General features: G+C 41.8%; 1 protein-coding gene across 1 annotated transcript in view; it reads right to left on the reverse strand.

Annotated features, from left to right (window-relative positions):
* Window positions 1-14211: 14211 nt before the first annotated feature.
* kcnk12 (potassium channel, subfamily K, member 12) overlaps window positions 14212-27493 on the reverse strand; it is a 61046-nt gene continuing 47764 nt past the window's right edge. The window contains exons 2-4 of the mRNA XM_055889980.1: window positions 18239-18602; window positions 17494-17641; window positions 14212-17338 (exon numbers count right to left, since the gene is read on the reverse strand). Of these exons, the coding sequence (XP_055745955.1) occupies window positions 16943-17338; window positions 17494-17641; window positions 18239-18602 (908 nt within the window). The 3' untranslated portion in view covers window positions 14212-16942. The remainder of the gene's footprint in view (window positions 17339-17493; window positions 17642-18238; window positions 18603-27493) is intronic.

Genomic DNA, 27493 nt, shown 5'->3' on the forward strand with positions numbered 1-27493 from the left:
GAGAAACAGAGAGAGACAGATACTATAGTAAGAGAGAAACAGAGAGAGACAGATAATATAGTAAGAGAGAAACAGAGAGACTGATAATATAGTAAGAGAGAAACAGAGAGAGACAGATACTATAGTAAGAGAGAAACAGAGAGACTGATAATATAGTAAGAGAGAAACAGTGAGAGACAGATAATATAGTAAGAGAGAAACAGAGAGAGAGACAGATTCTATAGTAAGAGAGAAACAGAGAGACTGATAATATAGTAAGAGAGAAACAGTGAGAGACAGATACTATAGTAAGAGAGAAACAGAGAGACTGATAATATAGTAAGAGAGAAACAGTGAGAGACAGATACTATAGTAAGAGAGAAACAGTGAGAGACAGATACTATAGTAAGAGAGAAACACAGAGACAGATACTATAGTAAGAGAGAAACAGTGAGAGACAGATAATATAGTAAGAGAGAAACAGAGAGACTGATAATATAGTAAGAGAGAAACAGTGAGGGCCAGATACTATAGTAAGAGAGAAACAGTGAGAGACAGATACTATAGTAAGAGAGAAACACAGAGACAGATACTATAGTAAGAGAGAAACAGTGAGAGACAGATAATATAGTAAGAGAGAAACAGAGAGACTGATAATATAGTAAGAGAGAAACAGTGAGAGACAGATAATATAGTAAGAGAGAAACAGAGAGACTGATAATATAGTAAGAGAGAAACAGTGAGAGACAGATAATATAGTAAGAGAGAAACAGAGAGACTGATAATATAGTAAGAGAGAAACAGTGAGAGACAGATACTATAGTAAGAGAGAAACAGTGAGAGACAGATAATATAGTAAGAGAGAAACAGTGAGAGACAGATACTATAGTAAGAGAGAAACACAGAGACAGATACTATAGTAAGAGAGAAACACAGAGAGAGAGAGACAGATACTATAGTAAGAGAGAAACACAGAGAGACAGATACTATAGTAAGAGAGAAACACAGAGAGAGAGAGACAGATACTATAGTAAGAGAGAAACACAGAGAGACAGATACTATAGTAAGAGAGAAACAGAGAAAGAGACAGATACTAAAGTAAGAGAGAAACACAGAGACAGATAATATAGTAAGAGAGAAACAGAGAGAGAGACAGATTCTATAGTAAGAGAGAAACAGAGAGAGACAGATACTATAGTAAGAAAGAAACACAGAGACAGATACTATAGTAAGAGAGAAACACAGAGACAGATAATATAGTAAGAGAGAAACAGAGAGAGACAGATAATATAGTAAGAGAGAAACACAGAGACAGATAATATAGTAAGAGAGAAACAGAGAGAGACAGATAATATAGTAAGAGAGAAACACAGAGACAGATAATATAGTAAGAGAGAAACAGAGAGAAACAGAGAGAGACAGATACTATAGTAAGAGAGAAACACAGAGAGACAGATACTATAGTAAGAGAGAAACAGAGAGAGAGACAGATACTAAAGTAAGAGAGAAACACAGAGAGACAGATAATATAGTAAGAGAGAAACAGAGAGAGAGACAGATTCTATAGTAAGAGAGAAACAGAGAGAGACAGATACTATAGTAAGAGAGAAACACAGAGACAGATACTATAGTAAGAGAGAAACACAGAGAGACAGATACTATAGTAAGAGAGAAACACAGAGAGACAGATACTATAGTAAGAGAGAAACACAGAGACAGATACTATAGTAAGAGAGAAACACAGAGACAGATACTATAGTAAGAGAGAAACACAGAGAGAGACAGATACTATAGTAAGATAGAAACAGAGAGAGAGACAGATACTATAGTAAGAGAGAAACAGAGAGAGAGACAGATACTATAGTAAGAGAGAAACACAGAGACAGATACTATAGTAAGAGAGAAACACAGAGACAGATACTATAGTAAGAGAGAAACACAGAGAGGCAGATACTATAGTAAGAGAGAAACACAGAGAGAGACAGATACTATAGTAAGAGAGAAACACAGAGACAGATACTATAGTAAGAGAGAAACACAGAGACAGATACTATAGTAAGAGAGAAACACAGAGAGAGACAGATAATATAGTAAGAGAGAAACACAGAGAGACAGATACTATAGTAAGAGAGAAACACAGAGAGAGACAGATACTATAGTAAGAGAGAAACACAGAGACAGATACTATAGTAAGAGAGAAACACAGAGACAGATACTATAGTAAGAGAGAAACACAGAGAGAGACAGATAATATAGTAAGAGAGAAACACAGAGAGACAGATACTATAGTAAGAGAGAAACACAGAGAGACAGATACTATAGTAAGAGAGAAACACAGAGACAGATACTATAGTAAGAGAGAAACAGAGAGACTGATAATATAGTAAGAGAGAAACAGTGAGAAACACAGAGACAGATACTATAGTAAGAGAGAAACAGAGTTCGTCAGAATGAATGTTATATTTTTTGTCTTTAATGTGTTTTACGTTTTTAATTACATAAATATAAAAAGTACAATCATTGGTATAAATGTGCAACTTGCAACCAGAATTAATTTGCATACATTAAATCAATGGCACACCACGATGCAGGAAACATGGGACATAAGGAGGGACATGGACCAAGGTGTGGAATGGTGATGATTTTGGTGCATTGTAAAAAATGAGGACTTAGTAAACATTACCACCAAAAATCAGTGATTTTCACATAAAAATGCAGGTTTCTGGTTTCGCTTCAATATTTGAAAAACTTACTAAATTGTTATGTGTTCAAAAAGCAGGACATTTGAATATGAAAATGTAATTTAATATACTGCAAAACCTAAACAATTATTTCTGAGTAAAACAAGTGAAATTGTATTTAAATTACTCAATTTTCATACGATTTTCTATCAAGTTAAGAATTTTAACAACTTGCCATGTGGTTTAGAGGATTGTGGGTAATTTTGTGACTTCCTGATACTTTTACACAATGTTATAAGAAAGAACAGTGTATTTCTATAGCAGTATTAAGCAGTTTGTTGTTATGAGGTGTAATGGATAATGATGAACGGATATCAAAACCGTTGGACAAATTGAAGTTCAAAGATGAGAATATTACCACCATCGACAAGGTCACATGCACAACCCATCCCCACTGGGCAAACACTGGTTGAATCAATGTTGTTTCCATGTCATTACAACTCAAAAATTCTGTGTGATGATGTTGAATTAATGCAAAAAAACTGATTGGATTTGAGGAAAGTCATCAATGTAAGGGAATTTCATATTTTCTCACCCAACTTTTAACTTGAATCTAATGGCGTTGTGATTTATTTTTGTTGAATTCAAGTTAGTTGACAACTCAATGTAAATCAAAACTAGACGTTGAACTGACATCTGTGCCCAGTGGGTCATGAAAAAAGCAAATACAACATCCTACAATGCTTGGAGCTCTTCCTCCACTTAGGCTACTGCTAGTGGATTGAGCACTGTGCTCAACAATGCCTGCGAATGTGAGTGAAAATGGCTAATAATCCAAAACATAATGATAAACGATAGACACGATCACTGAATGTAACAAATCAAAAGGAAGTAGATCTAACCAATAATAACAGTTTTGGAATTGATCAAATGAAATTCAATCTAAGCTATTTTTTGGATGCTGGACTTAATATGTTAGTGTTTGTAAAACACCAAACGTGAAGTATATTATACATAAGAATACCACATGTTGGAAATATTCAAAAATCTGATGCAAATAGTTCAATCATTTTTTTAAGTAGAATATATTTCAGACAGTGTGGAGAGCAGGGCAGGGGAGGCAACACAACTAAGGATGCCTCCTAACTTGATTTTCACCTATTCATTTATTGATGCCAATGGGAGACTAGCTGAACATTTGACTTGAGGATTTGCCCCTTAGAGTTCGTACATTGTCTTACAAGAGGTGGCATGAGGTTTACACTACGCTAAGTCCCTCGAGTGACAGTCAGTGCAGATGGAGTCAAACTATCAGACCTATGACCATTAGAATTTATATATTGCAAGTTGGAGACTCAAGTACTATCCTACATTTCAAATGAGTCATTCTATTTGTGACTAAAGCATAGGGTTGGGCGACCAGCAGAGCACCTTATCCTGTGAATGCAGAAAGTCAAGCTTTCGATCAATGATTCCTCTAACAGCCTTGCTGACTAGCAGAACAAAAAAGCTTCACTCTGCTGGAGTTATTACTTAGAGGCTGTATCGCAAATGGCACCCTATTCCCTATATAGTGCACTACTTTTGACCAGAGGCCTATGGGAAGAGAGGTGCTCTGGTCTGGTCTAAACAGAATAGGGTGCCATTTGGGATGCAAGCCCAGTGACTCAGCTGTTCCATTCACTGCTGAAAGGCTAGTTTAAACAGCCCATTGCAAGTGTAAAACAACAAATTAATTTATGGATCCTTTGGGTTACACTTAAAGTCTGTAGGTGTAATACTTCACAACTTGTTCCAAGCATTTAAGAGCCTTTATAATATCTTATAATAATGTGTAATGTCTTTCAAATGGACTTTGTTCAGGCACAGCCAACAAACAGTCACAGAGAAAAGCCCAGTAGATAACAGCTCTGTTTACACACACAGTTTGCCTGGTAATAAAATAAGATGTGGTTTGTCATGATTGATGGAGTCTGACTGTCTCAAACAAGATACATGATAATCATATAAACTGACTGACCGAACGATCACATGATAATTCCATTGCTGGACCATTAAGCATGAATCCCCCTATGCTTTTGATTCCAAACTGTCAACAAAGCTGTTGGAGCCTCTTAATCCAGTCTCCTGTGACCGACTTACCACGCAAGATGTGGTTCCTGTTTCAAGATTTTTTGTTGTTGTCAAAAAGCCAAGTTTCAGCCAAGACAAAACAGATGGCCTTGCGCATTGCACCGCAGAGACTTCACCTCACAGCTCCAGGCTTCATGCAGTGCTGCTGCTATTGTCAGCATCACCAACACCGACCGGCAAGCTCAACAATGATTTGCTAACAGTCTTATACACACTGTAAGTCAAGCTTCACAATGATTTGCTAACAGTCTTATACACACTGTAAGTCAAGCTTCACAATGATTTGCTAACAGTCTTATACACACTGTAAGTCAAGCTTCAAATTCATAACATCTGTAGTCCCTTGGAGAGATCAGTCTTTGCTTCCGGCCATATACACACTATAAGACTATAAATCACAGGACTTACGGTCATTATCACTGATGTGTGGCTGGCTGCCATGTTATTCCCTTCATAGCATCCTATATTTCTGGGCCTTTGAGAAGCGTGGAAGATATGGGATGCGTCCAAAATGGTAACTTGTTCCCTACATGCATTATTTGACCCTGTTCGAAAGAAGCAGTGCACTATATAGGGAATAGGGTGCCATTTGATATGCAGACATTATCCTATATATCCTTCTGTTAACAAGCCATTTTACATTTTAGTCATTTAGCAGACACTCTTATGCAGAGAGACTTACAGTCAGTGCATTCAACTTAAGATAACTAGGTGAGACAACCACAATAGCTAGGTGAGAAAACCACAAGTCACAGACTAGTCTATTACACTGTGATGATTTGTGATCCGCCTCTGTTGTGGTCATCCCGTGATATTATATTACTCTGTGATCCACCTCTGTTATGTGATGGTCAAGCCGGGGATATTTCAGAACAGTGTGTACAAACAGTGTCGTCTTGAAAAATGTGACATACATTAGTAATAATTTATTTGACAACTTTAATAAATATCTCAGACTTATTTGGCTTTCATATTGCTGTATGAAGAATAGATGATAACATGATAATAAATCCATTCAATTAAAGTATTGATAGAAAAGTAATAGATAGATATATCACCTTTCAGTAAGAAGCATTGATGTTGCTGTTGATAAACAATACAACTGTATCCCTAACAGGACCCTATTCCCTATGCACTGCTTTTGACCAGAGCCTTATGAACCCTGGTCAAAAGTAGTGCACTAAATAGGGAATAGGGTGCCATTTGGGATGCAAACTACATTTCCCGAGACAGACCTCCCGTCTCCTCTCGGAAGATACAGAGGGCATTAGGACAGATAGATCCATTGACATCAATGGAGTTTAAGTTTGCAAATTGCAAAAGGATTGTATTGTACAATATAGAAGCTATACATACATTTGATGTGTAATATTTTTCGTATAATATTTAACCCTTGTGTAGTCTTAACATCCTGTATACTCCCCTTGTCCTAAGGGTCAAAAATGACCCGCCTTCACTAAACTACAAAAATATAGCAGCTTAATTGAATTTTAAATCCCAGATCTATTTTGCATGTAGAAACAACCTGTCATTCATCACAAACTTTGTGCATATCTGGGTTTTCCCTCTTCACAATGCAGAAATACTATTTAATCATTGGACACCATTAGTTTTTATTATATCATACCTGTCACACCTGTCATATATCACACCTGTCTTATCACACATTGTTTTCTTTACTAAAGTAGAGGTTTATTATTATTATTATTATTGCTAAAGCTACTGCATAGGTCAATAACATACATTTTATTAGCAAGAGATAGCACTTGTATAGCCTAATAAAGTAGCATAAATGTGCAGAAAGTAGTTTTGAATGAATTCAACTACAAAATACTAGTCTTCTCCCATTTGTTTAACCATTGCCCCCACCCACAATGTGTCCATAGTATTTGTTTTACAGTCCTTCTTTGGGGGGCAGAATTGGCATCTCTTCTCTTGCCTGCCCCTGCTGCAGCCTCAGGTGGATCCGGACAAGATTCAGCCCCCTGAACAGCGTTCACAAATGCTGCAGAGGCTGCTGTGCAGGGGAGGCACTCTCTTCTTTGAATGTGTGGGGTTACAAGTGTCTTTCCCAGCTGCTCCAGGAACACCCTCCTCTTGTTCCACTGATCAGGCATCTAGGTAGGGTTGATCTTGTTCCATATCACGAAGGCATTGTATGAGTACACATCAATGATGTTATGGAAGATGACCAGGGGCCAGCGGGCAGTCATCCTCCTGCAGCTGTAAGTTCCAATCACCTTGTCCAGGTTGTCCACGCCTCCTTTGTTGTGGTTATAGTCCAGGATGATGGCTGGCTTCCTGTCCTCATGATCACTGATCTCAGCCGTTTGTGCAGTGTGCTCAGGACGACCGCATTCTTCTTCCTCTTTGGGAGGTAAGAACCTATAGTGGTGGGGGTGAAGGCAAACTTTGATAAGGCTTCTCCCCCTTGTTGTGAGGAGTGCAGGGGGGAGCTCAGGCTTGTTCTTTCTAACTGTGCCAACCATGGTGATCTTCCTCTTCAGGAGCTGCTGGCTGAGTTCATAAGAGGTGAAGAAATTGTCACGTGACATTGTGCCCCCTCAGTCCATCTGTCACATCAAGCACAACCCGCATCCCCTGGTTCTTCTCCGGGCCTCCACTGGTCGTCTTCCCTGTGTAGACTTACATCCCCTGGTTCTTCTCCGGGCCTCCACTGGTCGGCTTCCCTGTGTAGACTTACATCTCCTGGTTCTTCTCCGGGCCTCCACTGGTCGTCTTCCCTGTGTAGACTTGCATCCCCTGGTTCTTCTCCGGGCCTCCACTGGTCGGCTTCCCTGTGTAGACTTGCATCCCCTGGTTCTTCTCCGGGCCTCCACTGGTCGGCTTCCCTGTGTAGACTTGCATCTCCTGGTTCTTCTCCGGACCTCCATTGGTCAGCTTCCCTGTGTAGACTTGCATCCCCTGGTTCTTCTCCGGGCCTCCATTGGTCGGCTTCCCTGTGTAGACTTGCATCTTCCAAGCGTAGCTGGATTGTGCGTCACAGGCCACCCATATCTTGATGCCGTACTTTGTTGGCTTGCTGGGCATATATTGTTGGAAAGGACATCAACCTTTTGACAAAAGAGATTAGTATCAGTAATTAGTATCAGTGTCACAGAAAACAATCATATAAATCAATGATATTACAGCAACACATAATAAACTGAACAGTGTAAATCACATTACAGATATGAAAAAAAAAATGTACCTCTGAATGAGACCAGTTGCTCATCCACTGTTACTTCAGGCCCAGGGTTGTAGAGGTATGGCAGACGCTCCACCCACTTCTCCCAGACCCCTCTTATGGCCGCCAGTTTGTCTCTCACATGTCTTGCAGGTTTTGACTCACGGTTATCAAATCGTAGCATTCATGAGAAAGTGTGGTAGACTTTCAGTGGCATTGTGGCAAGGAAAACAGCCCTTCCACTCCCTGCATCCCAGAGACTACATGTAGCCTCGCCTCGGGACCTATACACCCCCGCTAAGATTAGCAGCCCTATGTAGGCACGCAGGTCAATCTCATCCATCCTTTTCCAGTTGTCTCCATATTTATGGAAACCCTCCAAATTTGTCATATCCAGGATGATTTTTTCGATGGCTGGTGTGATGAACATGTAGAATGTTGAGGCGATGTCCTGGGCAACTGCATGTCTTGTGGGCCCTGGGGTCATAAGGCCCCCTGGGGTCATAAGGCCCCCTGGGGTCATCCTTATGACAGTTCGTGCTGCCATCCTGCCCTGGTTGTCATATGGTGACAAGGACCATGTTATTTTGCTGTTCTTTGACTAAAATGTCTCTCTTTCAGCTTGGGGGATTTCTTCTTCATCTGAAGATGATGCATTGTGCTCTGGGTTGTATTCTTCCCCATCTTCTTCTTCAGATACCTCTTCCTCTTGTAAATCATTGTTCTCTTGTTTTTCCTGGACGTCTGAAAAAATCTGATCTATGACCTGTTGGGCACTGAAACGTGCACTCATGGCTTCAGCAGAGAGAGAACTGGGGGGGACTGTCATCTGCAGCACCTTTATAGCCTCTGACTGCATTCCCCATTAGTAAACAATGCTTTTAGGAAATGTTTATTTTGTCTGAAATAGTATTTATTTTGTCTGTGAACTTGAGTTATGTGTGGGGTCGTGGAGGGGTCGTGGAGGGGAGATGCTGCACAAGAAAGTTTTAGTTTTGTCTGAGTTCAATCAGTAGCACACAATCTCAATGTCTCGTGTGAGTGTCTTTGTGTGTGAGTGTCTTTGTGTGTGAGTGTCTTTGTGTGTGTGTGTGTCTTTGTGTGTGTGTGTGTCTTTGTGTTTTTGTTTGTTTGTGGTGTGTAAATTATTTTAGAACTGCCGGGTCAAAAATGACCCTAAGACAGTCTTTGTACCCTGGTGGTGTACAGCTTTCATGGAAATATGAACAAAGGCGATGTTTCACTTTTTATAATGTTGGGGTCACTCTTGGAAATTTAGGGGGTTTTCTCTGCTGTTAAACATAGTGGCGGGTCATTTTTGAACCTTAAGACAACACAAGGGTTAAGGACAAAAGTAAGGAGATTGAATTAAAGCCATGCATGCATTTGTAAGTGAGCAAACCTTACTCTAAATATATTTATTTCTATCTCTATTGTTGTAACAGCTTTATGCGTCGTCACTCAGCCTGGCGTAAAATACATTTTATGATGTTTTATTTCATTCTTATCTGGAGGCATCCACAGGATCAATACCAGCAGTTGCAAGATGCAATTCATGTAAAGACTGTCAGTAAATCTCTCTCCCCGAACACACAGACACAGACACAGACACAGACACACACACACACACGTTTCCTGCTCCTGGAAAGGTAAAGAGTTAACTATTTAATTTCCTTCTCCCCTAGCCGCTATGTTCTAAAGGGGACAAAACAGGTTCAGTAAAGTCACGAAGTAATTGCAATGCCTCCAGCAGTAGTGTACGCTATTAGCCCTCTTCTCCCAGGGGACCAGGACAGATTGCATACAACACTGTAGGAGGCAACATCAGAGGACTTCTAGAATGTATATAATAAACTTCTGAACCGTAAAACCATGAAATGTGACACGGTTATAACCTAAATGTCAGTCTTTAAAACATAAACATTAGGCAGTTCGCTTTTGCCAATAAGTGTTCTCATCTTCATAAAAACAGGAGTTTAAAATGGAAGATTGAACATGATAGTCTGCTTTTTTCCAGTAAGTTTCCAACCAGGAGAACACCTATATCTGTGTTCAGATTTCAAACATTAGTGTTAACTTCCCTATCATCCTGTTTAGAGTGCATTTAGTCATTAGAAATGTATTCAGATCAGTGTTAGGAATGTCTGTCAACTTCGCTAAATTTCAGTACAACTGAACAAGACATTTGATTCAAAAAAGGTTTTCAATCGCGTGGCTTTGTTGTTTCCGTTAACTCTCTCAGAGTGAAAGAGATGTGGGAGGGGTCTCATTATCATACACTGCTCAAAAAAATAAAGGGAACACTTAAACAACACAATGTAACTCCAAGTCAATCACACTTCTGTGAAATCAAACTGTCCACTTAGGAAGCAACACTGATTGACAATAAATTTCACATGCTGTTGTGCAAATGGAATAGACAAAAGGTGGAAATTATAGGCAATTAGCAAGACACCACCAATAAAGGAGTGGTTCTGCTGGTGGTGACCACAGACCACTTCTCAGTTCCTATGCTTCCTGGCTGATGTTTTGGTCACTTTTCAATGCTGGCGGTGCTTTCACTCTAGTGGTAGCATGAGACGGAGTCTACAACCCACACAAGTGGCTCAGGTAGTGCAGCTCATCCAGGATGGCACATCAATGCGAGCTGTGGCAAGAAGGTTTGCTGTGTCTGTCAGCGTAGTGTCCAGAGCATGGAGGCGCTACCAGGAGACAGGCCAGTACATCAGGAGACGTGGAGGAGGCCGTAGGAGGGCAACAACCCAGCAGCAGGACCGCTACCTCCGCCTTTGTGCAAGGAGGAGCAGGTGGAGCACTGCCAGAGCCCTGCAAAATGACCTCCAGCAGGCCAGAAATGTGCATGTGTCTGCTCAAACGGTCAGAAACAGACTCCATGAGGGTCGTATGAGGGCCCGACGTCCACAAGTCGGGGTTGTGCTTACAGCCCAACACCGTGCAGGACGTTTGGCATTTGCCAGAGAACACCAAGATTGGCAAATTCGCCACTGGCGCCCTGTGCTCTTCACAGATGAAAGCAGGTTCACACTGAGCACATGAGCACATGTGACAGACGTGACAGTCTGGAGACGCCGAGGAGAACGTTCTGCTGCCTGCAACATCCTCCAGCATGACCGGTTTGGCGGTGGGTCAGTCATGGTGTGGGGTGGCATTTCTTTGGGGGGCTGCACAGCCCTCCATGTGCTCGCCAGAGCTAGCCTGACTGCCATTAGGTACCGAGATGAGATCCTCAGACCCCTTGTGAGACCATATGCTGGTGCGGTTGGCCCTGGGTTCCTCCTAATGCAAGACAATGCTAGACCTCATGTGCCTGGAGTGTGTCAGCAGTTCCTGCAAGAGGAAGGCATTGATGCTATGGACTGGCCCGCCCGTTCCCCAGACCTGAATCCAATTGAGCACATCTGGGACATCATGTCTCGCTCCATCCACCAACGCCACGTTGCACCACAAACTGTCCAGGAGTTGGCGGATGCTTTAGTCCAGGTCTGGGAGGAGATCCCTCAGGAGACCATCCGCCACCTCATCAGGAGCATGCCCAGGCGTTGTAGGGAGGTCATACAGGCACGTGGAGGCCACACACACTACTGAGCCTCATTTTGACTTGTTTTAAGGACATTACATCAAAGTTGGATCAGCCTGTAGTGTGGTTTTCCACTTTAATTTTGAGTGTGACTCCAAATCCAGACCTCCATGGGTTGATAAATTTGATTTCCATTGATCATTTTTGTGTGATTTTGTTGTCAGCACATTCAACTATGTAAAGAAAAAAGTATTTAATAAGAATATTTCATTCATTCAGATCTAGGATGTGTTATTTTAGTGTTCCTGAGCAGTGTGTATTTCCCAGCATGCTTTATTGCAGGTACATTTATTTTATTTTATTTATATATTTTTTTATCCCCTTTTCTCCCCAATTTTCGTGGTATCCAATCGCTAGTAATTACTATCTTGTCTCATCGCTACAACTCCCGTACGGGCTCGGGAGAGACGAAGGTCGAAAGCCATGCGTCCTCCGAAGCACAACCCAACCAAGCCGCACTGCTTCTTTAACACAGCGCGCCTCCAACCCGGAAGCCAGCCGCACCAATGTGTCGGAGGAAACACCGTGCACCTGGCCCCCTTGGTTAGCGCGCACTGCGCCCGGCCCGCCACAGGAGTCGCTGGAGCGCGATGAGACAAGGAAATCCCTACCGGCCAAACCCTCCCTAACCCGGACGACGCTAGCCCAATTGTGCGTCGCCCCACGGACCTCCCGGTCGCGGCCGGCTGCGACAGAGCCTGGGGGCGAACCCAGAGACTCTGGTGGCGCAGTTAGCACTGCGATGCAGTGCCCTAGACCACTACGCCACCCGGGAGGCCCCGCAGGTACATTTTTAGAACTTATTTTTTAAATGTTTTATATGTTATATGTTTATATGTTTCCTCATGCACATTGATTAATTAATTGATCTTATAGTATACAGAGGTAAATCATTTACATTTTTCTAAACTGATCCAATCTGTAAGGGGTTTGACTTATTGCACTCATTACAGAGATGGTTGTTCCAGTTTATATGGTTTAGTAGGTCTCAGTTGTTAAATCATTAACAATTGCAGTCATTCTGAGGGCAGGTTGTGGGTGATAAAATGTAAAAATTGTTGTCTATCCTCCCTCTGGATGGATTCCGATAGGAATTACTAATCACTTCACAAGCCACCACATTCTGACTTGCAGGTCAGATGTGGCCCATGAGCCAGGATTTGAAGTCCACTATGTTGAGGATAACTAGCCAAATGACTCACAGAGATGCACATCTTTACATTGCTACAACGTGCTCATATTCCAATTAGCTGAGACATTACAATCTAGGTATTTCATTTGCTGTGTGTTCTGTTGTGTAATATAATCCAGTGCTATTGAAACGCTACACTACATATTCCAAACTTCTCATTGTCACCATTTCATTCTGGCTGGCAACAACGAATGTGCAGCCTGTAGCCTTGAAAGTCTAACCACTTTCGTTGTCATAGAAATATACTGTGTTGTAGCAGCTGACTGTGCTCACTACATTTGCCATTCAGTGTCCATTGTGACATTCTAGATGATCTCAGAAAGAGATGGCCCTGGACACTAATATGGCTTCATCTGGAGATCATATACTATATACAACTAAAAGCAGGGGACACACATTCATATCATATTCAATTATTCTCTACACAGGAAAGCCAACTAACTGTGTCATTCGCCTTCTCTTTTATACTGTATGTTATTTACAGCAATAGAAAAATATATTTCAAATGGAGTAATCTCTGTTTTACATACAACGATCTCGTATGGCTTTACCATAACGGCATGCAGGTAACTACAACAAGCCTGAAGTCTCAAGTACCTGAGTCATTTTCTCTAGTTCTTTTTTAACCCGGGGACGGGGACAGAGCAATGAAAACATTCCAACCTATAGACGTTTTATCAATAGGCAAAAATACATGGTATGTGTTCCAAATTCCCTATATAGTGCACCACTTTGGACCAGAACCCTTGAGCCCGGGATCAAAGTAGTGCACTTTATAGGGAATAGGGTAAAAATAGTCAATAGGATGCCATTTAGGATGCACCCATGGAGAACAAAGGATCTATTTGTAATTTCCAACCGGTTTATCAAGTTGAGTTTTCATAAGACGTTCCAGTGTTATTTATTTACAGTCATGATGTTGTTATATACAGAGAGATGTCTGATCAATAAGTCTGTGAAAAAAGCCAAATCTAACAGGATGGTCGGAGAGGAGGGTACGGTGTGTGTGTGTGTGTGTGTCTGAGCTGAATGCAGAGATGGCAGAGCCCGCGAGCAATAGCAGGCGTGGGTGGACTAGGGAGAGAGATGGTAATGATGGACGCCAGGGAGAGTTGAGCTCTTGGCTGTGCTATTCTGTGTATCTGGATCTGGGAAGGGGTCTCTATCTCACTTTCTCTCTCTCTCTCTGTCTCTCTTTCTTTCTTTCTTTCTTTCTTTCTTTATTTCTCTATGTCTGCTCTGTGTATCTCTTTCTTCCTAACTGCTCTCTGTATCTGTCCTTTCTTTCAATCTCTCTCCGTCTGTCTGTCTCTCTCTCACGCTCTCACGCTCTCTCTCTTTCTTTCTTTCTTTCTTTCTTTCTTTCTTTCTTTCTTTCTTTCTTTCTTTCTTTCTCTGTCAGCTCAGTGTATCAATCTCTTTCTTCCTCTCTGCATTAGTCCTTTCTTTCTTTCTTTCTTTCTTTCTCTCTCTCTTTCACTTTCTCTCCCTTTGTTTTTCGCTCGATTTTTCCATCTCTATTTATCTATTTACCTTTTCATTCTACATGCATGCCTGCAGGACTGTTATTCTCTCTTTCAAGGACTCTCTCTCTCACTCTCAAAACTTGCAAATCTGTAACGAGGAGAATCAATGACAGTCAAGTGTGAGAATCCTTTGAGATGAAAGGCTACAAGGGAAACTCGTTTTAATGTCTTCAATTGACTCTCCTTCTCCCAAATTTGCTCTATTTAACATGTCAAGCACGTGTATACGATCCCCTTATTCACCAAGCTATACCCTTGTCTGGCTATCAACCTCCTCTTCATTAGTCCTTTTATAGAAATACATATTTTTTCATGTTCATTTTTGCACACTTTTTTATCTTTTGCTCATTTTCCTGTTTTATTTTTCTTACAGGCAGATTTAGTTCAGTTGAGAGAGGAGAGGAGATGAGAAGAGAAGAATAGAAGAGAGGAAGAGAGGAAGAGAGGAAGAGAGGAAGAGAGGAAGAGGAGAAGAGAGGAAGAGAGGAAGAGGAGAAGAGGAGAAGAGGAGAAAGAGGAGAAGAGGGGGGAGGAGAGGAGGAGAGAAGAAGAGGAGAAATGAAGAGGAGAGGAGAGGAGGAGAGGAGGAGAGAAGAAGAGGAGAAGAGAACAAGAGAGAAGGAGAAGAGAGGAGGAGAAGAGGAGAGGAGAAGAGGAGAAGAGGAGGAAAGAAAAGGAGAAGAGAAGAGTAGTTTTAGCCGGCATACACCCATAAAGTAAGTCAAACACTCTCTGCCCTAAAACATGTTCTGAGCTGATAAGAACCCTAGTTACCTTCCTAGGAGGCCCTCGACTTTCATTCCCTTCCTCTCCCCCATCTCCCTCGCTCTCTCCCTCTCCCACCTCTCCCTCGCTCTCTCCCTCTCTCTCTTCTCTGCACTCGTCCATCTTGAGAAATAGGAAATGACTGTTTGAAGCCCTGCAGTCAGGCTCAGTGCTGAATATCTAACTAGGAGCTCACTGAACTGACTGACATAACTGAGCTGTGGTTGCAGGCTACATCACACACTACAGCAGTAGCATCAACCCGATACAACACCAGCCAGTCTGAATTATGTTCTTACCTTTCCCCCTTGTCCCTAACCCCTCAACATTTGCAGATCTATCCGAAGGGTCTGGGCAGGTATAAGCAGTATAGTGTTGGAGCTTCCACCATATTGCTTCCACCTTTCAAGCGATTTGGGACGTGCTGAACCAGTCTCCTCTTCCCCCATAATAATCAGTCACCTGAGCTTAAGATTAGACTAGTACAAGATGATTGGTGGAGACCATTGTAATATTATGACTTGTTGCTTGTGCTTCCTCGCATAGGCACAATCAATATGGTTGCCGGTCCATACATCACAGAGCATTGACATGAATGGCTTGAATGTTCATTCTAGTCATTTTATTTCTATGATAGAGACTAGGTTTGTCACTAAGGTCACGTTATGCTCTCTATGGTTCAGCTTCCATACTTCAGGCCTGTAAATCTGGTCTGTAAATGGATCTGATATGTTGATGAGTTCCTATTGTTCTTCACAATGAGACATGGAATGCATAGCTATATATGTACTATATCATACTGTAGTTATCTTTGTGTTGAAATGATAGGTACAGTACCAACTCAACCTATACATTCAAATCTACTTATAAATGACATACTTAGTGAAAAAGCTCCAAAGCGATGATGATGATAATGTCGTAATGATCGCACAGAGTTGCCTCTTCCAGTACAGTATGCTGTAGAAGTCACATTGATCTGGGGCAGTATGTATCACGCATCTTGGAGAAGGAGTGCTGATCTAGAATCAGGTCCCTCCTGTTCATTGTATTCATTTTGATCTAAAAGGCTAAACTGATACTAGATCAGCACGTCTTATCTGAGACGTTTGCTACATATGGCAAACTAATTCTTCGGAGACGTTTGATACTCACTGCCTCAGAGATTTACTCAGGTATGGCTAACTAATTCTTTTGAAGATTGCCAAAGGTATATCAGTGAAAATGTTCTTTCTGGCTTCGAGTCAAAGAGAGCAATATGTCGGCTTATGGCCTCATGTTATACTAATTCCTTCCATGGTTGTCTCAAGTGTTTTGACCTTCAAAAGCACAGTTACAAGAAGGTTCCTTTCTTTCCCATAGTATCATTCCAACTGTCCCATCATCATCATCATCATCATCATCATCATCATCATCATCATCATCATCATCATCATCATCATCATCATCATCATCATCATCATCATCATCACAGGATGTTGATTCCATCCCCAAAAATGTCCAACAGTTTCATGCATATCATTATGCTCTTCCATTGAACAACAAGACATAATCAAGCATGACAAGAGTGATAGCAAATAAAGTTAATCACATAAGACCATAAAACTCCTCTCAGTTTTTCTCCCCATCAGTCTCAGTCTCCTCAAGCACATTCTCTACCACCCTGCAGGCATCTACTCCAGTGTTTCTCAACCTTTCATACCAACCTTTTTATTATCTGAGAGACCAGCAGGTCTCTCGTGTGTCAGAGACTGACAAGCTATGGTCTTTACTCTGTGGGGGACTGCAAACATTAAGTCAGTCAATCATCTCACCGACCGAAAGTCCACATCTCACAGACCAGCGCCTGTCCATGGACCAGAAGTTGAGAAACACTACACAGGTCTACCTGGAGTTGCTGGTCTCTGCCAGTCTGTTGTTCATGATCCCCAGAGCGCCCACTCCTCCAGAGAACCCGTTATGTCTCGAGCCACCACACACCGTCCTGGGATAACCGTTAGCGGACTCTGATAACTGCTTCTGCATGAGTGCCAGTGAGACCTTATTCGAGGCCGTCAGGTCCTTCATTGAAATCATCTCTCCAGAGAGTCTGCGTCCTCCCCCCTCCGTGTCGCTGTCGCAGGGTCCCGAATCCCCAGAGTCCGGTGGGCGTCTGATTCCGAAGCGGCCCTTACGGATTCTCGACCCGGGCCGGATGGCGTTGCGGCGTCCCAACGGGAAAGAGTTTGACCTGATGTTGCACCGCTGGCAGCACAGGTTCTGAAGCATCCAGTTGAGCACCTGTAGGAAGGAAGGAATCTGATTAGATGTTTAAAATACAGATAGAGTTACAGATAGAGGTGGTTCAGCTAACTGAACACAACAATGCATCAAGGATTAAAAATACAATATTGTCGACAGACTTATTTCCATTGTGCTCGTTGTTCTACATCTACCTGTTTGATGACGATGGAGATGACGTTGAACAGAGAGTAGATGCAGCACACGCCCATGAGGATGAACAGGCAGTTAGCCAGACGGTACAGCGGCTGGTACTCATAGTCCGCTCTCTGGCTTGACACTAGGTCCCCAAAGCCAATGGTGCTGACGGGGGAGGAGGTAGAGAAAAAAGGGGAGGAGGAGTAGAAGGAGGGAGAAGGAGGAGGAATATGGAAAGAAGGAGGATTAAGAGGAAGAGGAGGAGGGGAAGAAGAAAAAAAAAACAAGAATAACATTACTTTCTTGCCTTTTGTCTTTTTTCTATCCCAACCCCCCTGAGACTAGGACTGCAAAATTCCAGTAACTTTCCACAAATTCCCCAGTTTTCCAGAAATTCAAATCTGGGTCTGAGGATAGCTGAATATTTCCGACTTATTCCCTCCTAATTGCAGGAATCCTTCAAATTGGATTTCTGGAAAACCAGGGAATTTTGAGAAAGTTGCCAGAATTATACGACCCTACCCGAGACACACAAATACACACACCCAGAGAGAGGTTAAAGAACAGGCCAGCCACAGTGCAGTGCCTTGCTCATGGGCACAGGATATGATATCATGGATACTCTAGGATGCCAGCATTTCTCTGTTTTACTCCCCACCAGATTTCACCCTCAGTCAGACTCAAGATTCATACAGACAGCCTTCCAGCCGGTTGCTGGCTGGCCCACTTCTCCAACCTCCGACCTCTAGTAGGCTACCTTACCTAAATGTGACGAAACAGAAGTAGAGTGAGTCCAGGTAGGCCCATCCCTCCACAGGGGTGTACATGGCTGAGGCGCAGCAGGAGATGATGATGGCAGACAGCCCCAGGATCAACATGACGTGGTAGACAGACGGCTTCCACCCCGGGAAAGAACACGCCGAGAAGTCATGGCGGATACCCGGCGGGAGGAGGCCGGAGTTCCGGATGCGCCGTTCCCTCACGGCCTTCATGACCACGGCCAGGAGGGTGATAATGCGTTCCAGGAAGAGGTTAAAGAACAAGATGGTGGCGGCACAGCCAAGGAGGCCATAGAAGATCAGGAACACCTTCCCTGCTACTGTCACCGGAGTGGACATCCCGAAACCTACAGGGGAAGACAGAGAAAGATGGGGTTAGATTGATGGATTGATTCACCTCCCTTATCTCACCTCACTTGCTCATATTGTATATAGACTTATTTTTCACTGTATTATTGACTGTATGTTTGTTTTACTCCATGTGTAACTATGTGTTGTTGTATGTGCCGAACTGCTTTGCTTTATCTTGGCCAGGTCGCAATTGTAAATGAGAACGTGTTCTCAATTTGCCTACCTGGTTAAATAAAGGTGAAATAAAAATAAAATAAAATAAAAAATGGAGTGGAATATTGATTGACTGATTAATTCCAGAAGATGAAACTACTAAAGGCTCCGAGGAAGGCGTCTAAAACACCACAGCATTAGTATTTTTGTCTATTTGTCCGGCCCTAATAAACCTCGAACATCCCTGCAGGCATCTGAATGCTCCATTTCTGCGGTAGACACCATTTACTGGCATGTGGTAAGATGTTTTTTAGGTTAGGCTCTACTCTGTCTATTAAAAGACTTTGGTGCAGTACCAGCATTTGACGAGTTCAATGAAGTGAGTGATATTTCACTATTTAAATATGTGGCAACGTCATTCAATTAGCATTCTACTCTACTAAAAATGTACCTTCTCTGGACAAGGTCATCAGTATTTGGGAGGCTGTGTGTGTAATGCAGTAATGAAGCTCAGCTCTGTAACTGATTGACATTTCTGCTGTTGATGCACGATCTGGCCCTTTGTTCTGTCTACTCATTTCCTGGTCAATTCAGGTCAGTGTGAAAGCTAAGTGGAGATGGTGACGAGAGAAGAGGATTAGCTGTCAAACATTCGTGGGGTGTGTGTGTGTGTGTGTGTGTGTGTGTGTGTGTGTGTGTGTGTGTGTGTGTGTGTGTGTGTGTGTGTGTGTGTGTGTGTGTGTGTGTGTGTGTGTGTGTGTGTGTGTGCAGCATGTGTTAAGTTATGCAGGAACAAGAACAGGAACACTTCCTATCTTGGGAAGTGACAGGTCAGAGGTTAGAGACAGACTGCAGCTTACTCACGCACACTCACGCACGCGCACACACTACCTCTGAATTATGTGAATCAGTACATAACTGATTGGATAAGAGATTGGTTTGGTGTATTCAGTCAACCAATGAACAGAGAACAGGGAGATCAGCGAGTGTGTTCACTTGCATATCACAGTACTTTGTTGAAGTACTTTGTTGAAGCACCTTTGGCAGTGATTACAGCCTTGAGTCTTCTTGGGTATGACGCTACAAGCTTGGCACACCTGTATTTGGGGAGTTTCTAATTCCTTTCTGCAGATCCTCTTAAGCTCTGCCAGGTTTTATGGGGAGCGTCACTGCACAGCTATTTTCAGGTTCCAGAAATGTTAGATCGGGTTTAAGTCCGGGCTCTGACTGGGCAACACAAAGGACCTGAAGCCACTCCTGCATTGTCTTGACTGTGTGCTTAGGGTCGTTGTCCTGTTGGAAGGTGAACCTTGGCCCCAGTCTGAGGTTCTGAGCACTCTGGAGCAGGTTTTCATCAAGGATCCGTCTGTACGTTGCTCCGTTCATCTTTCCCTTGATCCTGACTAATCTCCCAGTCCCTGCCGCTGAAAAACATTGACACAGCATGATGCTGCCACCACCATGCTTGACCCTAGGGATGGTGCCAGGTTTCCTCCAGACGTGACGCTTGACATTCAGGCCAAAGAGTTCAATCTTGATTTCATCAGACCAGAGAATCTTGTTTCTCATGGTCTGACAGTCCTTTGGAATGTCATGTGCCTTTTTACTGAGGAGTGGCTTCCGTCTGGCCGCTCAACCATAAAGGCCTGATTGTGGGAGTGCTGCAGAGATGGTTGTACTTCTGGATGGTTCTCCCATCTCCACAGAGGAACTCTGGAGCTCTGTCAGAGTGACCATCAGGTTCTTGGTCACCTCCCTGACTAAGGCCCTTCTCCCCCGATTGCTCAGTTTGACTGGGCGGCAAGCTCTAGGAAGAGTCTTGGTGGTTCCAAACCTCTTCCATTTAAGAATGATGGAGGCCACTGTGTTCTTGTGGACCTTAAATGCTGCAGAAATGTACTGGCATCCTTACCTAGATCTCTGCCTTGACACAATCCTGTCTCGGGCTCTACGGACAATTCCTTTGACCTCATAGCTTGGTTTTTGCTCTGACATGCACTGTCAACGGTGGGACCTTATATAGACAGGCGGTCCAGGCGGTGTCAGAGGAAGGCCCTAAAAACCTACCCTAGTCAAAGACTGTGGTCCTGGAGCGCCAAGTCTAGGTCCAAGAGGCTTCTAAAAAGCTTCTACCCCCATCGATAAAACTCCTGAACATCTAATCAACTGGCTACCCAGACTATTTGCATTGCCCCCTCCCCCCTTCTATGCTGCTACTACTCTCTGTTATTATCTATGCATAGTCACTTTAATAACTCTACCTACATCTACATATTACCTCAATTACCTCGACACCGGTGCCCCCGCACATTGACTCTGTACCGGTACCCCCTGTATATAGCCCCGCTATTGTTATTTACTGCTGCTCTTTTATTATTTTTTATTCTTATCTCTTACTTTTTTTAATGGAATTTTCTTAAAACTTCATTGTTGGTTAAGGGCTTGTAAGTAAGCATTTCACAGTAAGGTCTGAGGTCTAAACCTGTTGTATTCGGCGCATGTGACAAATACGATTTGATTTGATAACAAGGCCACAGGTGAGAACTCCTGTGTTTGGAGAACAACGGAAGCGAACTTGGCAGAGAGAGGTGGAGGAAGACCAAGAACAAGAACCAGGAGAGTAGTCTCTGATGATATTCGGGCGACTGTGGTGGACCATGTGGTCAACCTTGCATTGACCTTGAGAGAGAATGGGCAGAGAGTGCAGCCCAAGCTGAGTCACTTCACCATAGCATCCAACATCCAGACGTTACAAAAGTTAGAATAGTACTGGAGACATTGGACCTATCTACTGCTTTTACTACTTGACAGTAGTTCAACATAAAGCATAGTAAAGATTGTAGATTCCAATACATGCCGTAAAGGGGAAACAAAGTAAATGTTTCATGTATTACTGTATGTATGAAATTGGGAGCTATACTACTTTGTAACATGTTTATGCTGTATGCTATATTACTGTAGTGTTACTGTAGTGAATGCTATGTTGTGGTGGTAGAATGGTAGATGGTGGTAGAATGCATCCGGGTGTCCGGGAAAATGCATCTGGGTGTTCGGGAAAATGCATCTGGGTGTCCGAGAAAATGCATCTGGGTGTCCGGGAAAATGCATCTGGGTGTCCGGGAAAATGCATCTGGGTGTCCGGGAAAATGCATCCGGGTGTCCGGGAAAATGCATCTGGGTGTCCGGGAAAATGCATCTGGGTGTCCGGGAAAATGCATCCGGGTGTCCGGGAAAATGCATCTGGGTGTCCGGGAAAATGCATCTGGGTGTCCGGGAAAATGTATGGAGTAAAAAAGTGCATTATTTTCTTTAGGAATGAAGTGAAGTAAAAGTAAAAGTACTTGCAAATATATAAAGCAAATTAAAGTACAGATTCCACAAAAATCTACTTAAGTAGTACTTCAAAGTATTTTTAATTAAGTACTTTATATTTAAGTAATTTAGCCGACGCTCTTATCCAGAGCGACTTACAAATTGGAAAGTCCATACATATTCATCCTGGCCCCCCCGTGGGAATTGAACCCTGGTCCCCCCGTGGGAATTGAACCCACAACCCTGGCGTTGCAAGCGCCATGCTCTACCAACTGAGCCACACAGGACCACACTGCTAATGAGCTTATATCACTGCTAATGATATATATCTTATATATCTTATATATATCTTATAGCTTATATCACTGCTTATATCACTGCTAATGATATATATCTTATATATCTTATATATATCTTATAGCACTGCTTATATCACTGCTAATGATATATATCTTATATATCTTATATATATCTTATAGCTTATATCACTGCTAATGATATATATCTTATATATCTTATATATATCTTATAGCTTATATCACTGCTAATGATATATATCTTATATATCTTATATATCTTATATATATCTTATATATCTTATATATATCTTATATATATCTTATATATATCTTATATATCTTATATATATCTTATATATATCTTATATATATCTTATATATATCTTATATATCTTATATATATCTTATATATATCTTATATATATCTTATATATATCTTATATATATCTTATATATCTTATATATATCTTATAGCTTATATATATCTTATATATCTTATATATATCTTATATATATCTTATATATATCTTATATATCTTATATATATCTTATATATATCTTATATATATCTTATATATATCTTATATATCTTATATATCTTATATATATCTTATAGCTTATATATATCTTATATATCTTATATATATCTTATATATATCTTATAGCTTATATATATCTTATATATCTTATATATATCTTATATATCTTATATATATCTTATAGCTTATATCACTGCTAATGAGCACAAGAGTGTTGTTTTTTTTCAAAACCGTAAGTCATTTCTCATTGCTTTCACAGACAATGATAAGCACATTTTAAAAAATCTGTCATTCTACCCCTGAGCAAGACAGTTAACCCACTGTTCCCTGGGCGCTGAAGACATGGATGGCGATTATGGCAGCCCCCCACACCTGTCTGATTCAGAGGGGTTGGGTTAAATGTGGAAGTTGAATACATTCAGTTGTACAACTGACTAGGTATCCCCTTTCCCATTGTGAAAATGGTACTTTAAAATAATACCAAAAGACTGCAGGAAATCCAACAGAAATTTATTGAAAACCCTGCCATCTTCCATAACATCAGAGTGAGCTATTCAACCATAGCCCACATACTTAAGAAACAACATCTCTGGTTGAAGAAAATCTACAGAGTCCCATTTGAAACGAATTCCCAAAGAGTGAAGGATAAACGGTATGAATATGTGCAAGTAATGTACTAGTATTATACTCTTGAAACATTAGAGACCAATTGATGTTGCCAGTGAAATTTACAATACAGTATTTACTGTAATTTCTGAGAATCATGGAGTTGGACGCAAGTCCCATCCCCCAGGAACTCATATCCATAGATGAGGCTGGATTAAATTTAGCAAAGACGAGGACTAGAGGAAGGAACATCATTGGTCAACACGCCATCATTGAGGTGCCTGGCACCTGACAATGGAATCTTTTCCATGTTTTGGCAATTGAAACGTCACTATTTTTGGCTTTGGAATTTCCATGTTTTTTATTTTTTTATGTCAATATTTTATAATGCATTTAATGTAAAATAAATGAATATCGAAACCGAAATCAAACCGACCTAGAAAAAAGCACTAATCGCTCAGCACTAGGATAATGTCATCCTATCCCTTTAATAATCTGCCTCCTGAATCCAAGTGTTTGACATGGGGAGGAGACCAGTAACTTTATGATCAAACTTTATCAATGTAGAAGTAACAGTCATTTTTACAGCCTTATTCTAAAATGTATTAAATATTTGTTTTCCTTCATCACTCTTCACACAATAGCCCATACAGAGAAAGCAAAAACAGGTGTATAGACATTTTTGCAAATGTATTAAAAATAAAAAAACAGAAATACTTTATTCACATAAGTAATCAGACCCTTTGCTATGAGACTCGAAATTGAGCTCAGGTGCATCCTGTTTCCATTGATCATCCTTGAGATGATTCTACAGCTTGATTGGAGTCCCCCTGTGGTAAATATAATTGATTGGACATGATTTCGAAAGGCACACACCTGTCTATATAAGGTCCTGTCAGAGTAATGTCAGAGCAAAAACCAAGCCATGAGGTCGGAGGAATTGTCCGTAGAGCTCCGAGGAACAGATCTGGGGAAGGGTACCAAAACATTTCTGCAGCATTTTTAAATTTTTTAAATGTAACCTTTATTTAACTAGGCAAGTCAGTTAAGAACAAATTCTTATTTACAATGACGGCCTACCGGGGAACAGTGGGATAACTGCCTTGTTCAGGGGAAGAAGACAGATTTTTACCTTGTCAACTCGGGGATTCAATCCAGCAAACTTTCAATTATTGGCCAAATGCTCTAACCACTAGGCTACCTGCTGCCCCAAGATATCCAAGAACACAGTGGCCTCCATAATTCCTAAATGGGAGAAGTTTGGAACCACCAAGACTCTTCCTAGTGCAGGCCACCCAGCCAAATTGAACTATCAGGGGAGAAGGGCCTTGGTCGGGGAGGTGACCAAGAACCCGATGGTCACTCTGACAGAGTTCCATAGTTCCTCTGTGGAGATGGGAGAACCTTCCAGAAGGACAACCATCTCTGCAACACTCCACCAATCAGGCCTTTATGGTAGAGTGGGCAGACGAAAGCCACTCCTCAGTAAAAGGTACATGACAGCCAGCTTGGAATTTTCCAAAAGGCACCTAAAAGACACGATTAACAAGATTCTCTGGTCTGATGAAAGCAAGATTAAACTCTTTGGCATGAATTACAAGTGTCACAGTGGTAGTATCATGCTGTGGAGATGTTTTTCAGTGGCAGGGACTAGGAGACTAGTCTGGAATGAGGGAAAGATGAACGAAGCAAAGTACAGAGAGATCCTTGGGCTCCAGAGCACTCAGGAAGGCAAAGGTTCATCTTCCAGCAGAACAACGACCCTAAGCACACAACCAAGACAATGCAGGACTGGCTTTGGGACAAGTCTCTGATTGTCCTTGAGTCACCCAGCCAGAGCCCGGACATGAACCCGATCGAACATCTCTAGAGAAACCTGAAAATAGCTGTGCAGCGATGCTCCCCATCCAACTTGACAGAGCTTGAGAGGATCTGCAGAGAAGAATGGGAGAAACTCCCCAAATACAGGTGTGCCAAGCTTGTAGTGTCATACCCAACAAGACTCAAGGCTGTAATCACTTCCAAAGGTCCTTCAACAAAGTACTGAGTTAAGGGTCTGAATACATATGTAAATGCGATACTTCCGTTTAAATTTTTTGGGATTTTATACATTTGCAAAAATTTCTATAAATCTGATTTAGCTTTTTCATTATGGGGTATTGTGTGTAGATTATTGAGGGGGGGAAAACGATTTAATAAATTCTAGAATAAGGCTGTAACGTAACAAAATGTGGAAAAAGTCAAGGGGTCTGAATACTTTCCGAAGGCACTGTGCATAAGAAATAGGGTACCATTTAGAACACAAGCTATTTCTTTCTCTGTTCTATTCTTCTCCCAGAAAGCCCTCTGCGACTATGCCCTCTAGTCATTACAGTAATAAATGATACCAATGTGTTGAGCTTCCACCCTTTATGACACTCGCAATGGGATTTTTGACCTTGTCGTTGAAAAGTTTGTTATTAATGCCTGCTTCCACACACTCATGGAAGCAGGCAGAAACACACACACACACACGCAAACCCACAACCACTGCCACTTTCTCTCTGACAGGCGAGTTAGAAAACAGTATAATTCACACACACACACCTATTACCAGATGCATGACGAAGAACTGAATGCTGAAATGAAAAGAAACTCCAGCACACTGGTGATGTTAAAACTCCACGAACAGCAGTGGACTTCCACAGTGGTGATGTTAAAACTCCACGAACAGCAGTGGACTTCCACACTGGTGATGTTAAAACTCCACGAACAGCAGTGGACTTCCACAGTGTTGTGGCCTGGGAGAAGAGGATGAGTGGGTAGAGAGTAGAAGGGCAGCCCAAATTAAGACCGTCAATGAAAACATGTCTCTGAGTGTCTCAGTGTTTCATTGTTAATTAATTAACTCTCTTCCTGGCCTTGAAGAAACTCCAGGGGAAACCAGATTCAATCTTCTCTGTATTCCGAAAGACTGAATGGCTCTCCTCTTCGGCTCTCATTACTAACTAAATGACCTGAGAGAGCAGAAGAGGCACAAGGCATCGATTCAGATTGTGTCCCAAATGGCACCCTAGTCTCTATATATTGCACTATGGGCCTTGGTCAAAAGTAGTGCACTGAAACAGGACAGTAATGAAAGGCAAAGAAGAAGAGAGGCAAGTTCCGAACCAAGAGGCCTCCAGTCCTTTCGTGATTCCCACTGCTCTCTTGGTTCTGCATGGAGCCAAAGGAACATTACCAAGCCTCAAATTAAAAGCACTTGTCCAAATCGCTAAAGCCCAACTTTTCTACAAGCCAAACCTAATGCCGGCCTCGGAAACACTGAGCTCATCCCTTCAGGCCAATTGAAGACTTTAACACATTGAATATATTTGTTATGAATCTAAAAATTAACAACATTACCACTTGTCGTCCTGAAGGAGTCCCAACTTGTCTGTAACCCAAACAACCTAATGTCTGAACCCACTAAAGACAGTCAATCTCACTCTCATGTTATTCTCTGTTGCTCTCTCTCTCTCTCTCTCTCTCTCTCTCTCTCTCTCTCTCTCTCTCTCTCTCTCTCTCTCTCTCTCTCGCTCTCTCGCTCTCTCGCTCTCTCGCTCTCTCGCTCTCTCGCTCTCTCGCTCTCTTTCTCACACACACATTTTATCTCTGCATTATGACTCTCTAGCCAGTAGCCCAAATGAGCCATGACTTACAGAATGTCAATGAAAACTGATAATGCAGGTAACCATCTTATCTCCACTAATCAAATTCTACCACAGAGGTTGGGGAAGAGTATCAATTAAAATTCAATAAAGTATACTGAAAGTATATTATGCTCTGTTGGCTAACAACGGTCACATGCTTGATTATACCTGTAGGACTCAAGCAGAGGGAACAAAATGGGGATGATGGTAATCATTTGAATGTGTTTGACAGTCTTAGGAGGGGTAAAAGCAGGAGGTGATGTAGTCAAGTCAAATGAATAAGAAGAAGAAGAAGAACATTACTTTC

This window comes from Salvelinus fontinalis, chromosome 30 (genome assembly GCF_029448725.1).
Source record: "Salvelinus fontinalis isolate EN_2023a chromosome 30, ASM2944872v1, whole genome shotgun sequence".
Lineage (NCBI taxonomy): Eukaryota > Metazoa > Chordata > Actinopteri > Salmoniformes > Salmonidae > Salvelinus > Salvelinus fontinalis.